This window comes from Fringilla coelebs (genome assembly GCF_963513975.1).
Source record: "Fringilla coelebs genome assembly, chromosome: 35".
NCBI classification, from domain to species: domain Eukaryota; kingdom Metazoa; phylum Chordata; class Aves; order Passeriformes; family Fringillidae; genus Fringilla; species Fringilla coelebs.
In genome coordinates, this window is record NC_140061.1 from 162,827 (window position 1) to 178,751 (window position 15,925).

The window sequence follows — 15,925 nt, forward strand, 5'->3', positions numbered from 1 at the left end:
CAAATGTCAACCCCAAAAATCCCAAATTTGGATCCCTGAGACCCAAAATTCCCAAATTTGGATCCCAAAGATCCAAAAATCCCAAATTTGACCCCAAAAATCCCAAATTTGGGTCCCCAAATTCTCCTGGACCCCCCAAAATTCCCAAATTTCGATCCCAGAGACCCCAAAATTCCCAAATTCGGGTCCCCAAATTCCCGGGGACCCCCCAAAATCCCCAATTTTGACCCAAAATGCCCCAAATTTGGTGTCCCTGAGACCCCAAAATCCCAAATTTCAACCCCAAAAATCCCAAATTTGGATTCCTGAGACCCCAAGATCCCAAATTTCCACCTCAAAAATCACAAATTTGGGTCCCCAAATTCTCCTGGACCCCCCAAAATCCCCAATTTGGACCCCAAATACCCCCAAACCCCCAAAATTTGGATCCCCAAAACCCCAAAATCCCAAATTTCAACCCCAAAAATCCCAAATTTGGATCCCAAAATTCCCCAGAACCCCCCAAAAATCCCAGATTTCAATCCCTGAGACCCCAAAAATCCCAAATTTCAACCCCCAAAATCCCAAATTTGGATCCCAAAGACCCCAAAAATCCCAAATTTCGATCCCAAAATTCCCCAGAACCCCCCAAAAATCCCAAATTTCCATCCCAGAGACCCCAAAATTCCCAAATTTGGATCCCAAAGACCCCAAAAATCCCAAATTTGGGTCCCCAAATTCTCCTGGACCCCCAAAAAATCCCAAATTTCGACCCCAAAATTCCCAAATTTGGATCCCAATACCCCAAAATTTGGATCCTAAAGGCCCCAAAAATCCCAAATTTCGACCCCAAAAATCCCAAATTTGGATCCCAAAGACCCCAAAAATCCCAAATTCCGACTCCAAAAATCCCAAATTTGGATCGTAAAGACCCCAAAATCCCAAATTTCAACCCCAAAAATCCCAAATTTGGATCATAAAACCCCCAAATTTGGGTCCCAGAGACCCCAAAAATCCCAAATTTCGACCCCAAAACTCCCAAATTTGGATCCCAAAGACCCCAAAATTCCCAAATTTCGACCCCAAAAATCCCAAATTTGGATCCCAGAAAATCCCAAAAATCTCAAATTTCGACCCCAAAATCCCAAATTTGGGTCCCTGAGACCCCAAAAATCCCAAATTTCGACCCCAAAAATCCCAAATTTGGATCTCAAATACCCCAAAAATCCCCCCAAAATCCCAAATTTCCATCCCAAAGACCCCAAAATTCCCAAATTTGGGTCCCGAAATTCCCCAGAACCCCCCAAAAATCCGAAATTTGGATCTCAAAACCCCAAAATTTGGTTCCCTGAGACCCCAATACCCCAAAATTCAACCCCAAAATTCCCAAAATTCCCAAATTTGGATCCCAAAATTCCCCAGAACCCCCCAAAAATCCCAAATTTGGGTCACAAACCCCCAAAAATTGGGTCCTAAAGTCCCTAAAATTCCAATTTTCGACCCCAAAATTCCCAAATTTCCATCCCAAATACCCCAAAAATCCCAAATTTCGACCCCAAAGATCCCAAAAATCCCAAATTTGGATCCCAAAATCCCAAATTTGGATCCCAAAGACCCCAAAATGCCAAATTTGGGTCCCCAAATTCCCCAGAACCCCCCAAAAATCCCAAATTTGGACCCGAAAACCCCAAAAATTGGATCCTAAACGCCCCAAAATCCCAAATTTCAACCCCAAAAATCCCAAATTTGGATCCCAAAGGCCCCAAAATCCCAAATTTGGATCCCAAAGACACCAAAATCCCGAATTTCAACACCAAAAATCCCAAATTTCGATCCCAGAAAATCCCCCAAAAATCCCAAATTTCGACCCCAAAATTCCCCAGAACCCCCCAAAAATCCCAAATTTCGACCCCAAAAATCCCAAATTTCGACACCAAAGACCCCAAAAATCCCAAATTTCGACCCCAAAAATCCCAAATTTGGATCCCAAAGACCCCAAAAATCCCAAATTTCGACCCCAAAACCCCTAAATTTGGGTCCCCAAATTCCCCAGAACCCCCAAAAAATCCCAAATTTGGATCTCAAAACCCCAAAATTTGGTTCCATGAGACCCCAATACCCCAAAATTCAACCCCAAAATTCCCAAAATTCCCAAATTTGGATCCCAAAATTCCCCAGAACCCCCCAAAAATCCCAAATTTGGGTCCCAAACCCCCAAAAATTGGGTCCTAAAGTCCCTAAAATTCCAATTTTCAACCCCAAAATTTCCAAATTTCCATCCCAAATACCCCAAAAATCCCAAATTTCGACCCCAAATACCCCAAAATTCCCAAATTTGGATCCCAAAATCCCAAATTTGGATCCCAAAGACCCCAAAATCCCAAATTTGGGTCCCCAAATTCCCCAGAACCCCCCAAAAATCCCAAATTTGGACCCGAAAACCCCAAAAATTGGATCCTAAACGCCCCAAAATCCCAAATTTCAACCCCAAAAATCCCAAATTTGGATCCCAAAGGCCCCAAAATCCCAAATTTGGATCCCAAAGACACCAAAATCCCGAATTTCAACACCAAAAATCCCAAATTTCGATCCCAGAAAATCCCAAAAATCCCAAATTTCGACCCCAAAATTCCCCAGAACCCCCCAAAAATCCCAAATTTCGACCCCAAAAATCCCAAAAATCCCAAATTTCGACCCCAAAAATCCCGAATTTGGATCCCAAAGACCCCAAAAATCCCAAATTTCGACCCAAAATTCCCAAATTTGGATCCCAAATCCCCAGGACCCCCCAAAATGGCCGATTTTGCCCCAAAATTCCCCAAATTCGGGTTTTTTTCCCCCCTCACCTCCGAGCTGCAGCCCCGGGCCCTGCGGGGGCTCCTTGGGGGCGTCGAGGTCGATCCGGAGCTCGCGGCTGTTCCGGAGCGGGAACACCAAACGGTGCAGCTGGGGGGAGGCACCCAAATCCACCCAAATTCACCCCAAATTCACCAAAATTCACCCAAAATTCACCCAAAATTCACCCAAAATTCATTAAAAATCAAAAAATCAAAAAAATCAACCCAAAATTCACAGAATTCCGACCAAAATCCACAGAATTCGGCCCAAAATTCACCGAAATGCACAAAAATCAGCCCAAAATTCATCGAAATCCGCTGAATTTGGCCCAAAATTCATAAAAATCAGCCCAAATTCACCAAAATCCACAGAATTTGAACCAAAATTCATAAAAAATTCACAGAATTCAGCCCAAAATTCACCAAACTCCACAAAAATCGGCCCAAATTGACCAAAATCGGCCCGAAATTCACAAAAATTCACAGAATTTGGCCCAAAATTCATAAAAATTGGCCCAAATTCACCAAAATCCACTGAATTCGGACCAAAATTTACCCAAATCCGCGGAATTTGGACCAAAATTCACCAAAATTCACAAAATTTGGACCAAAATTCATAAAAAATCAAAAAAATCAGCCCAAAATCCACTGAATTTGGACCAAAATTCATAAAAAATGGCCCAAATTCACCAAAATCCACTGAATTCAGACCAAAATTTTCCCAAATGCACAAAATTCGGACCAAAATTTACCAAAATCCACAGAATTCGGACCAAAATTCATTAAAAATCAAAAAAATCAGCCCAAAATCCACTGAATTCAGACCAAAATTCATTAAAATTTGCCCAAATTCACCAAAATCCACAGAATTCAGACCAAAATTTACCCAAATCCACGGAATTTGACCAAAATTCACCAAATTCCGACCAAAATTCACCCAAATCCACGGAATTCGGACCAAAATTTACCCAAATCCACAGAATTCAGACCAAAATTCATAAAAATCAGCTCAAAGTCACCAAAATCCACAGAATTCGGACCAAAATTTACTGAAATCCACTGAATTCGGATCAAAATTCACCAAAATCCACAGAATTCAGACCAAAATCAGCCCAAAATTCACCAAAATCCACTGAATTCAGACCAAAATTCATAAAAATCCGCAGAATTCAGACCAAAATTCACCAACCGGTGCAGCTGGGGGGAGGCACCAAATACACCCAAATTCACCCCAAATTCACCCAAAATTCATTAAAAATCAAAAAATCAAAAAAATCAACCCAAAATTCACAGAAATCAGAACAAAATCCACAGAATTCAGACTAAAATTCACAAAAATTCACAGAATTCGGCCGAAATTCACCCAAAATTCACAAAATTCGGACCAAAATTTACCCAAATGCACAGAATTCAGACCAAAATTCATAAAAATCCACTCAATTCAGACCAAAATTTACCAAAATCCACTGAATTTGGACCAAAATTCATAAAAATCCGCAGAATTCAGACCAAAATTCACCAAAATCCGCTGAATTCGGACCAAAATTCACCAAAATTCACAAAATTTGGACCAAAATTCATAAAAAATCAAAAAAATCAGCCCAAAATCCACTGAATTTGGACCAAAATTCATAAAAAATGGCCCAAATTCACCAAAATCCACTGAATTCAGACCAAAATTTTCCCAAATGCACAAAATTCGGACCAAAATTTACCAAAATCCACAGAATTCGGACCAAAATTCATTAAAAATCAAAAAAATCAGCCCAAAATCCACTGAATTCAGACCAAAATTCATTAAAATTTGCCCAAATTCACCAAAATCCACAGAATTCAGACCAAAATTTACCCAAATCCACGGAATTTGACCAAAATTCACCAAATTCCGACCAAAATTCACCCAAATCCACGGAATTCGGACCAAAATTTACCCAAATCCACAGAATTCAGACCAAAATTCATAAAAATCAGCTCAAAGTCACCAAAATCCACAGAATTCGGACCAAAATTTACTGAAATCCACTGAATTCGGATCAAAATTCACCAAAATCCACAGAATTCAGACCAAAATCAGCCCAAAATTCACCAAAATCCACTGAATTCAGACCAAAATTCATAAAAATCCGCAGAATTCAGACCAAAATTCACCAACCGGTGCAGCTGGGGGGAGGCACCAAATACACCCAAATTCACCCCAAATTCACCCAAAATTCATTAAAAATCAAAAAATCAAAAAAATCAACCCAAAATTCACAGAAATCAGAACAAAATCCACAGAATTCAGACTAAAATTCACAAAAATTCACAGAATTCGGCCGAAATTCACCCAAAATTCACAAAATTCGGACCAAAATTTACCCAAATGCACAGAATTCAGACCAAAATTCATAAAAATCCACTCAATTCAGACCAAAATTTACCAAAATCCACTGAATTTGGACCAAAATTCATAAAAATCCGCAGAATTCAGACCAAAATTCACCAAAATCCGCTGAATTCGGACCAAAATTCACCAAAATTCACAAAATTTGGACCAAAATTCATAAAAAATCAAAAAAATCAGCCCAAAATCCACTGAATTTGGACCAAAATTCATAAAAAATGGCCCAAATTCACCAAAATCCACTGAATTCAGACCAAAATTTTCCCAAATGCACAAAATTCGGACCAAAATTTACCAAAATCCACAGAATTCGGACCAAAATTCATTAAAAATCAAAAAAATCAGCCCAAAATCCACTGAATTCAGACCAAAATTCATAAAAATTTGCCCAAATTCACCAAAATCCACGGAATTCGGACCAAAATTTACCCAAATCCACGGAATTCGGACCAAAATTCACCAAATTCCGACCAAAATTCACCCAAATCCACGGAATTCAGACCAAAATTCATAAAAATTGGCCCAAAATCCATTAAAAATAAAAAAATCAGCCCAAAATCCGCAGAATTCAGACTAAAATTCACCGAAATTCACCGAATTCAGACCAAAATTCACCAAAATACGCAAAAATCGTCCCAAAATCAGCTCAAAATCCACCCGAATTGGCCCAAAATTCAGCAAAATGCACAAAAAAAATCCAACCAAATTCACCCAAAATTCACCAAAATTCACCAAAATATAAAAAAAATCAGCCCAAAATCCACAGAATTTGGCCCAAAAATTCATAAAAATCTGCAAAAATCAGCCCAGAATCAGCCCAAAATTCACCAAGTTCAGCCCAAAATTCAAAAAAATCAGCCCGAAATTCACCGAAATTCACAAAAATCTGCCCAAAATTCACCAAAATCCACAGAATTCAGCCCAAAATTCACAAAAATGCCTCAAAAAAATCACCAAAATCCCCCCAAAATTCACCAAAATCCACTGAATTCGGACCAAAATTCACCAACCGGTGCAGCTGGGGGGATTCACCAAAATACACCCAAATTCACCCAAAATTCACCCAAAATTCATTAAAAATCAAAAAAATCGGCCCAAAATCCGCAGAATTCAGACCAAAATTCACAAAAATTCACAGAATTCGGCCAAAATTCAGCCAAAATTGACCCAAAATACATAAAAAATCAAAAAATCAGCCCAAAATTCACAGAATTCGGCCCAAAATTCACAAAAATCGGCCTGAAATCCACAGAATTTGGACCAAAATTCATAAAAATATACAAAAATTGGCCCAAAATTCACAGAAATCCACAGAATTCCGACCAAAATTCACAAAAATTGGCCCAAATTCACCAAAATCCACAGAATTCAGACCAAAATTCACCAAAATTCACAAAATTCAGCCCAAAAATCATCAAAATGCACAAAAAAATCACAAAAATCACCCCAGAATTCACCCAAATCCACTGAATTCCGACCAAAATTCATAAAAATCAGCTCAAAATTCACAAAAATTCACAGAATTCCGACCAAAATTCACCAAAATTCACCAAAATTTGGACCAAAATTTACCCAAATCCACAGAATTCGGACCAAAATTCATAAAAATCAGCTCAAAGTCACCAAAATCCACAGAATTCGGACCAAAATTTACTGAAATCCACTGAATTCGGATCAAAATTCACCAAAATCCACAGAATTCAGACCAAAATCAGCCCAAAATTCACCAAAATCCACTGAATTCAGACCAAAATCAGCCCAAAATTCACCAAAATCCACTGAATTCAGACCAAAATTCACCAAAATCCGCAGAATTCAGACCAAAATTCACCAACCTGTGCAGCTGGGGGGGATTCACCAAAATACACCCAAATTCACCCAAAATTCACCCAAAATTCATTAAAAATCAAAAAAATCGGCCCAAAATTCACAGAATTCAGAACAAAATCCACAGAATTCAGACTAAAATTCACAAAAATTCACAGAATTCGGCCAAAATTCACCCAAAATTCACCCAAAATTCATGAAAAATCAAAAAAATCAGCCCAAAATTCACAGAATTCGGCCCAAAATTCACAAAAATCGGCCTGAAATCCACAGAATTCAGCCCAAACATTCATAAAAATTCACAGAATTCGGACCAAAATTCATAAAAATTTGCCCAAATTCACCAAAATCCACAGAATTCAGACCAAAATTTACCCAAATCCACGGAATTTGGACCAAAATTCACCAAATTCCGACCAAAATTCACCCAAATCCACGGAATTCGGACCAAAATTTACCCAAATCCACGGAATTCGGACCAAAATTCATAAAAATCAGCTCAAAGTCACCAAAATCCACTGAATTCAGACCAAAATTTACCCAAATCCACGGAATTCGGACCAAAATTCACCAAATTCCGACCAAAATTCACCAAAATCCACAGAATTTGGACCAAAATTTACCCAAATCCACAGAATTCAGACCAAAATTCATAAAAATCAGCTCAAAGTCACCAAAATCCACAGAATTCGGACCAAAATTTACTGAAATCCACTGAATTCGGATCAAAATTCACCAAAATCCACAGAATTCCGACCAAAATCAGCCCAAAATTCACCAAAATCCACTGAATTCAGACCAAAATTCATTAAAATCTGCAGAACTCAGACCAAAATTCACCAACCTGTGCAGCTGGGGGGATTCACCCAAATACACCCAAATTCACCCAAAATTCACCCAAAATTCATTAAAAATCAAAAAAATCGGCCCAAAATTCACAGAATTCAGACCAAAATTCATAAAAATTCACAGAATTCAGCCCAAAATTTACCAAAATGCACAAAAAATCATAAAAATCGGCCCCAAATTCACAGAAATCCACAGAATTCAGCCCAAAATTTACCAAAATGCACAAAAAAATCACAAAAATCGGCCCCAAATTCACCAAAATCGGCCCAAAATTCACCAAAATCCGCAAAAATCGGCCCAAAATCCGCAAAAATCGGCCCAAAATTCACAAATATCAGCCCAAAATTCATAAAAATTGGCCCAAATTCACCAAAATCCACTGAATTCACACCAAAATTTACCCAAATCCACTGAATTCAGCCCAAAATCCACAGAAATCCGCTGAATTCGGACCAAAATTCACCCAAATCCACAAAAATCAGCCCAAAATCCACCCCAATCGGCCCAAAATTCACCGAAATTCACAAAAAATCGGCCCAAAATTCAACAAAATTCACCAAAAAATCACAAAAATCGGCCCAAAATTCACCAAAATGCACCAAAAATCACAAAAATCCCCCCAAATTCACCAAAATCCACCAAAATTCACCAAAATCGGCCCAAAATTCACAGAAATTCACCCGAATCGGCCCAAAATCCACCAAAATGCACAAAAAATCACAAAAATCGGCCCCGAAATTCACCAAAATCAGCCCAAATTGGCCCAAAATTCACCAAAATCCACAGAATTCAGCCCAAAATTCACAAAAATGCACAAAAAAATCACAAAAACCGGCCCAAAATCCACCAAAATCCACGAAAATCGGCCCAAAATTCACCAAAATCGGCCCAAAATCCACTGAAATCCACCAAAATCAGCCCAAATCGGCCCAAAATCCACCCAAATGCACAAAAATCAGCCCAAAATTCACCGAAATTCACAAAAATTGGCCCCAAAATTCACAAAAATTTACAAAAACCAGCCCAAAATTCACCAAAATTCACAGAATTTTGCACCGAAATCAGCCCAAAATTCACCGAAATCAGCCCAAAATTCACCGAAATTCACAAAAATCTGCCCAAAATTCACAAAAATGCACAAAATTCAGCCCAAAATTCACAAAAATGCACAAAATTCAGCCCAAAATTCACCAAAATCAGCCCAAAATCCACCCGAATCGGCCCAAAATTCACCAAAATGCACTAAAATCCACCCAAATCAGCCCAAAATTCACCAAAATGCACAAAAATCAGCCCAAAATTCACCGAAATCGGCCCAAAATTCACAAAAATGCACCAAAAAAATCACAAAAATCGGCCCAAAATTCACCGAAATTCACAAAAATCAGCCCAAAATTCACAGAGATCCACCCCAAATCCACCCAAAATTCACCAAAATTCACAAAAAATTCACCAAAATCTGCCCAAAATTCACCAAAATTGGCCCAAAATCCGCCCAGATCAGCCCAGAAATGGAAAAATCGACCGAAATGCGGCCAAAATTCACCAAAATCCGCCTAAAATTCACCCAAATCGACCCAAAATTCACCAAAAAAATTCCCCAAATATTCCCCAAAATTTCCCCAAAAATTCCAAAAATTTTGCCAAAAAAATTCCCCAAAAATTCCTCCCAAAATTCCCCAAAAATTCTCAAAAATATTCCCCAAAAACTTCCCCAAAAAATTTCCAAAAAATTTCCAAAAAATTCCCCAAAAATTCCCCCCAAAATTCTCCAAAATTAAAAAATAATTCAAAAAAATTCCCCCCAAAATTCCCCCCAAAATTCCCAAAAATTAAAAAAAAATTCCTCAAAAAATTCTCCCCAAAATTTCCCCAAAAATTTCCAAAAAATTCCCAAAAACATCCCCAAAAATTCCCAAAAATATTCCCCAAAATTCCCCAAATATTCCCCAAATATTCCCAAAAATTCCTAAAAAATTTTAAAAAAAATCCCTAAAAATTAAAAAAAAATCCCAAAATTTCCAAAAAAAATTCCCTAAAAATTCCCAAAAAAATTCCCCCCAAATTCCCAAAAATTCCCAAAAAGATTCCCCAAAATTCCCCAAATATTCCCCCAAAAAAATCCCTCAAAATTCCCAAAAATTCCCCCAAAATTCCAAAAAAAATTCCCAAAAAATTCCTCAAAAAATTCCCAAATATTCCCCCAAATTCCCAAAAAGCTCCCCAAAATTCCCCCAAAAAGTCCTAAAAAATTCCCCCAAAATAAAAAAAAATTCCCAGAAATTCCCCAAATATTCCCCAAAAGTTCCACAAAAAAATCCCAAAAAAATTCACCCCAAAAATTCCCAAAAATTCCCCAAAAAATTCCCCCAAAATTTCCAAAACATTTTTTAAAAATCCCAAAAATTCCGCAAAAATCCCCAAAAAATCCCAAAAAATTTCCCAAAATTAAAAAAAAAATTCCCCAAAAAATCCCAAAAAATAAAAAAATCCCCAAAATTTCCCCCAAAAAATTCCCCCAAAATTCCCAAAAATTCCCAAAAATTCCCCAAAAAATCCCCCCAAAAATCCAAAAAAAATTCCTCAAAGATTTCCCCAAAATACCAAAAAAATTCCCCAAAAATTCCTCAAAATATACCCCAAAAATTCCAAAAAAATTCCCCAAAATTCCCAATAAAATTCCCCACATTTCCAAAAGTATTCCCAAAAAAAAAAATCCCTAAAAATTCCCATAAAATTCCCCAAAATTCCCAAAAATCCAAAAAGAAATTCCAAAAAAAATTCCCCAAAATTTTCCCATAAATTCCGCCAAAATTCCCAAAAATTAAAAAAAAATTCCCAAAAAATTCCCAAAAAATCAAAAAAATTTCCCCCAAAATTCCCCAAAAATTCCCAAAAAATTCCCCAAAAATTCCCAAAATTCCCAAACTCTCCAATTTCAGTTTTCTCCATTTTGGGCTTTTTTTGGTGCCAATTTTCCCTCATTTTGAGCTCGTTTTTGGCCATTTTTGGCCATTTTTTCACCATTTTCCCTCCAAAATTCACCCAAAAATTCCAAAAAAATTCCAAAAAATTCCAAAAAATTTCCAAAAATTCCAAAAAAATCCCCAAAAATTCCCATATTCTCCAATCTCAGTTTGGGCCATTTTGGGCTCATTTTGGGCTCATTTTGGGGCCAATTTTCCCCCATTTTGAGCTCAGTTTTCGCCATTTTTTCACCGTTTTCCCTCCAAAATTCACCCAAAAATTCCCAAAAAATTCCCAAAAATTCCAAAAAATTCCCAAAAAATTCCCCAAAATTCCAGAACTCTCCACTCTCAGTTTTCTCCATTTTGGGCTCATTTTGGGCTCATTTTGGGGCCAATTTCCCCTCATTTCAGGTCCATTTTTCGCCATTTTTTCGCCGTTTTTCCCCAATTTTCCCTGGAAAAATTGCCAAAAAATTCCCAAAAAATTCCCAAAAATCCAAAAAAATCCCCAAAAATTCTCAAACTCTCCAATCTCAGTTTGGGCCAATTTGGGCTCATTTGGAGGCCAATTTGGGCTCATTTCGGGGCCGTTTTTCGCTCGTTTTTCGCCGTTTTTTCGCCGTTTCTCCCCCGTTTCTCCCCGGAAAAATTCCCAAAAAATTCCCAAAAAATTCCCAATTTTTTTTGGCACTCACGTGGACCCTGGGGATGGCCGGGTGGCAGAGGGACACGCCCAGGACGATGCCGCAGGTGAGCAGGAAGAGCAGCACGGCGAAGTGCAGGTAGTGCAGCCCGCAGAGCAGCGCCGGGCAGCGCCCAGGGCTCCCGCACGAGCCCGAGCCCAGCAGGATCTCGGGGATCAGCCGGGCCAGGCCCAGCCCCAGACCCCCCAGCAGCCCCCAGAAGGCGCCCTCGGGGAGAAAAAACGGGAATTCGGGAAAAAATCCCAAAAATCCCAAAAATTTGGGGGTTTTTAGGCGAAATTTGGGGGTTTTAAGGTGAAAATTTGGCATTTTTAGGGTTAAAATTTGGGGTTTTTGGGGGAATTTTTGGGTGAACATTTGGCATTTTAAGGGTTAAAATTTGGGGGTTTTGGGGTCACTCGAAGCCGAAATTTGGGGTTTGGGGTGAAAATTTGGGGGTTTTGGGGTCGTTTTTAGGGGAAATTTGGGCGGTTTAGGGTGAAAATTTGGCGGTTTAAGGGTTAAAAATTGGGGATTTTGGGGTGGAAATTTGGGGGTTTGGGGTCACCTGAGCACCCGAGACCCAAAATTTGGGACCTTTAAAGTGAAAATTTGGGGGTTTTGGGTCAAAATTTGGTGGTTTTAGGGTTAAAATTTGAGATTTTTGGGGTCGTTTTTAGGGGAAATTTGGGCGTTTTAGGGTGAAAATTCGGCATTTTTAGGGTTAAAATTTGGCGGGTTTGGGGTCGTTTCAAGGGAAAATTTGGGGGATTTGGGATGAACATTTGGCATTTTAAGGGTTAAAATTTGGGGGTTTTGGGGTCACTCGAAGCCGAAATTTGGGGGTTTGGGGTGAAAATTTGGAGGTTTTGGGGTCGTTTTTAGGGGAAATTTGGGCGTTTTAGGGTGAAAATTTGGCGGTTTTAGGGTTAAAATTTGGCGGTTTTGGGGTCGTTTCGAGGGGAAATTTGGGGGTTTTGGGGTCACCTGAGCACCCGAGACCCAAAATTTGGGGGTTTTGGGGTCAATCGAAGCCGAAATTTGGGACCTTTAAAGTGAAAATTTGGGGGTTTTGGGGTCGTTTTTAGGGGAAATTTGGGGGATTTGGGGTCAAAATTTGTCGTTTTTAGGGTTAAAATTTGGGGGTTTTGGGGTCGTTTCAAGGGGAAATTTGGGGGTTTTGGGGTCACCTGAGCACCCGAGGCCCAAAATTTGGGGGTTTTGGGGTCACTCGAAGCCGAAATTTGGGGGATTTGGGGGAAAATTTGGGGGTTTTGGGGTCACCTGAGCACCCGAGACCCAAAATTTGGGGGTTTTGGGGTCACTCGAAGCCGAAATTTGGGGGATTCGGGGTCAAAATTTGGGGGTTTTGGGGTCGTTTTTAGGGGAAATTTGGGGGATTTGAGGTCAAAATTTGGCGGTTTAAGGGTTAAAAATTGAGGATTTTAGGGCGGAAATTTGGGGGTTTTGGGGTCACCTGAGCACCCGAGACCGAAAATTTGGGGGTTTTGGGGTCACTCGAAGCCGAAATTTGGGGGTTTTGGGTGAAGATTTGGGGGGTTTGGGGTCGTTTTTTAGGGGAAATTTGGGAGATTTGGGGTCAAAATTTGGCGTTTTTAGGGTTAAAATTTGGCGGTTTTGGGGTCGTTTCAAGGGGAAATTTGGGGGTTTTGGGGTCACCTGAGCACCCGAGACCCAAAATTTGGGGGTTTTGGGGTCACCCGAAGCCGAAATTTGGGGCTTGGGTGGAAATTTGGGCGTTTTGGGGTCATTTTTAGGGGAAATTTTGGGGTTTTAAGGTGAAAATTTGGCATTTTAATGGTTAAAATTTGGGGGTTTTTGAGGTCATTTCAAGGGGAAATTTGGGGTGAACATTTGGCATTTTAAGGGTTAAAATTTGGGGAGTTTTGGGGAAAATTTGGGCGTTTTGGGGTCATTTTTAGGCGAAATTTGGGGGGTTTGGGGTCAAAATTTGGCGTTTTTAGGGTTAAAATTCGGGGGTTTTGGGGTCGTTTCCAGGGGAAATTTGGGGGTTTTGGGGTCACCTGGGAGCCCCAAATTCGGGGATCAACCGGGCCAGGCCCAGCCCCAGACCCCCCAGCAGCCCCCAGAAGGCGCCCTCGGGGGGAAAAACGGGAATTCGGGAAAAAATCCCAAAAATTTGGGGGTTTTGGCGTCGTTTTTAGGGGAAATTTGGGGGTTTCGTGGTCAAAATTTGGCATTTTAAGGGTTAAAATTTGGGGTTTTTGGGGGGATTTTTGGGTGAACATTTGGCATTTTAAGGGTTAAAATTTGGGGGTTTTGGGGTCACTCGAAGCCGAAATTTGGGGGTTTTGGGGGGAAAATTTGGGGGTTTTGGGGTCGTTTTTAGGGGAAATTTGGGCGTTTTGGGGTCAAAATTTGGCATTTTTAGGTTTAAAATTTGGGGGTTTTGGGGTCGTTTAGGGGAGAAATTTGGGGTTTTGGGGTCACCTGAGCACCCGAGACCCAAAATTTGGGGGTTTTGGGGTCACTCGAAGCTGAAATTTGGGGGTTTGGATGAAAATTTGGGGGATTTGGGGTCGTTTCCAGGGGAAATTTGGGGGATTTGGGGTCAAAATTTGGCGGTTTAAGGGTTAAAATTTGGGGGTTTTAGGGTGGAAATTTGGGGGTTTTGGGGTCACCTGAGCACCCGAGACCCAAAATTTGGGACCTTTAAAGTGAAAATTTGGGGGGTTTGGGTCAAAATTTGGCGTTTTAGGGTTAAAATTTGAGATTTTTGGGGTCGTTTTTAGGGGAAATTTGGGGGATTTTTGGGTGAAAATTTGGCGGGTTTAGGGTTTAAATTTGGGGGGTTTGGGGTGGAAATTTGGGGGTTTTGGGGTCACCTGAGCACCCGAGACCCAAAATTTGGGGGTTTTGGGGTCGTTTTTAGGGGAAATTTGGGGGTTTTAAGGTGAAAATTTGGCATTTTAAGGGTTAAAATTTGGAAGGTTTTTTGGGTCATTTCAAGGGGAAATTTGGGGGATTTTGGGTGAACATTTGGCATTTTAAGGGTTAAAATTTGAGGGTTTTGGGGAAAATTTGGGGGTTTTGGGGTCACTCGGAGCCGAAATTTGGGGGGTTTGGGTGGAAATTTGGGGGTTTGGGGGTCATTTTTAGGGGAAATTTGGGGGATTTGGGGGATTTGGGGTCATTTTTAGGGGAAATTTGGGGGTTTTGGGGTCAGAATTTGGCGTTTTTAGGGTTAAAATTTGGCGGTTTGGGGTCGTTTCGAGGGGAAATTTGGGGGTTTTGGGGTCACCTGAGCACCCGAGACCCAAAATTTGGGACCTTAAAAGTGAAAATTTGGGGGGTTTGGGTCAAAATTTGGCGTTTTTAGGGTTAAAATTTGAGATTTTTTGGGGTCGTTTTTAGGGGAAATTTGGGGGATTTGGGGTCAAAATTTGGCATTTTTAGGGTTAAAATTTGGCAGTTTTGGGGTTAAAATTTGGCAGTTTTGGGGTCGTTTCGAGGGGAAATTTGGGGGTTTTGGGGTCACCTGGATGCTCGGGAGCCCCAAATTTGGGGAATTTTGGGGCATTTTTGGGCATTTTGGGGCAGTGGGATGGGAAATTTGGGGCATTTTGGGGGGAAATTTTTGGGGGGTTTTGGGGTCACCTTGAGCCCCAAATTCCTCCCGAATCCCCTCCCAGGTGTGCCCAGGTGTGCCCAGGTGTGCCCAGGTGTGCCCCAAACCTCCTTTAACCCCCCTCAGGTGCCTCCAGGTGTGCCCAGGTGTGCCCCAAACCCCTCCAGGTGTGCCCCAAACCTCCTTTAACCCCACCCAGGTGTGCCCAGGTGCCCGCAGGTGTGCCCCAAACCCCCTCTAAACCCCCCCAGGTGTGCCCAGGTGTGCCCCAAACCCACTTTAACCCCCCCAGGTGTGCCCAGGTGTGCCCCAAACCCTCTTTAACCCCTCCCAGGTGTGCCCAGGTGCCCCCAGGTGTATCTCAGGTTTGCCCAGGTGTGCCCAGGTGCCCCCAGGTGTGCCCAGGTGTGCCCAGGTGTTTCCCAGGTGTGCCCAGGTGTATCCCAATGGATCCCATGTGTGCCCAGGTGAAGCCCAGATCTATCCCAGCTGTGCCCAGGTGTGCCCAGGTGTGCTCAGGTGTGCCCAGGTCTATCCCAGGTGTGCCCAGGTGTGCCCAGGTGTGCTCAGGTGTGCCCAGGTCTATCCCAGGTGTGCCCAGGTGTGCCCAGGTCTATCCCAGGTGTATCCCAGGTGTGCCCAGGTGTGCCCAGGTGTATCTCAGGTGCACCCAGGTGTATCCCAGGTGAGCCTAGCTGTGCCCAGGTGCCCCCAGGTGCCCCCAGGTGTGCCCAGGTGTGCCCAGGTGCACTCACGGGCTCGTTGACGCGCGGCACGAACACGGCCAG

At 41.2% G+C, this 15,925-nt stretch overlaps 1 protein-coding gene across 1 annotated transcript in view; it reads right to left on the minus strand.

Moving 5' to 3' along the window:
* The window catches only part of LOC311164706 (sodium/glucose cotransporter 2-like), a gene marked incomplete at both ends in the record, with an annotated part of 55,933 nt that overhangs the window by 9,570 nt on the left and 30,438 nt on the right, over positions 1-15,925 (minus strand). Inside the window, 2 exons of the mRNA XM_084224269.1 lie at positions 2,826-2,925; positions 11,540-11,755. Of these exons, the coding sequence (XP_084080395.1) occupies positions 2,826-2,925; positions 11,540-11,755 (316 nt within the window). The remainder of the gene's footprint in view (positions 1-2,825; positions 2,926-11,539; positions 11,756-15,925) is intronic.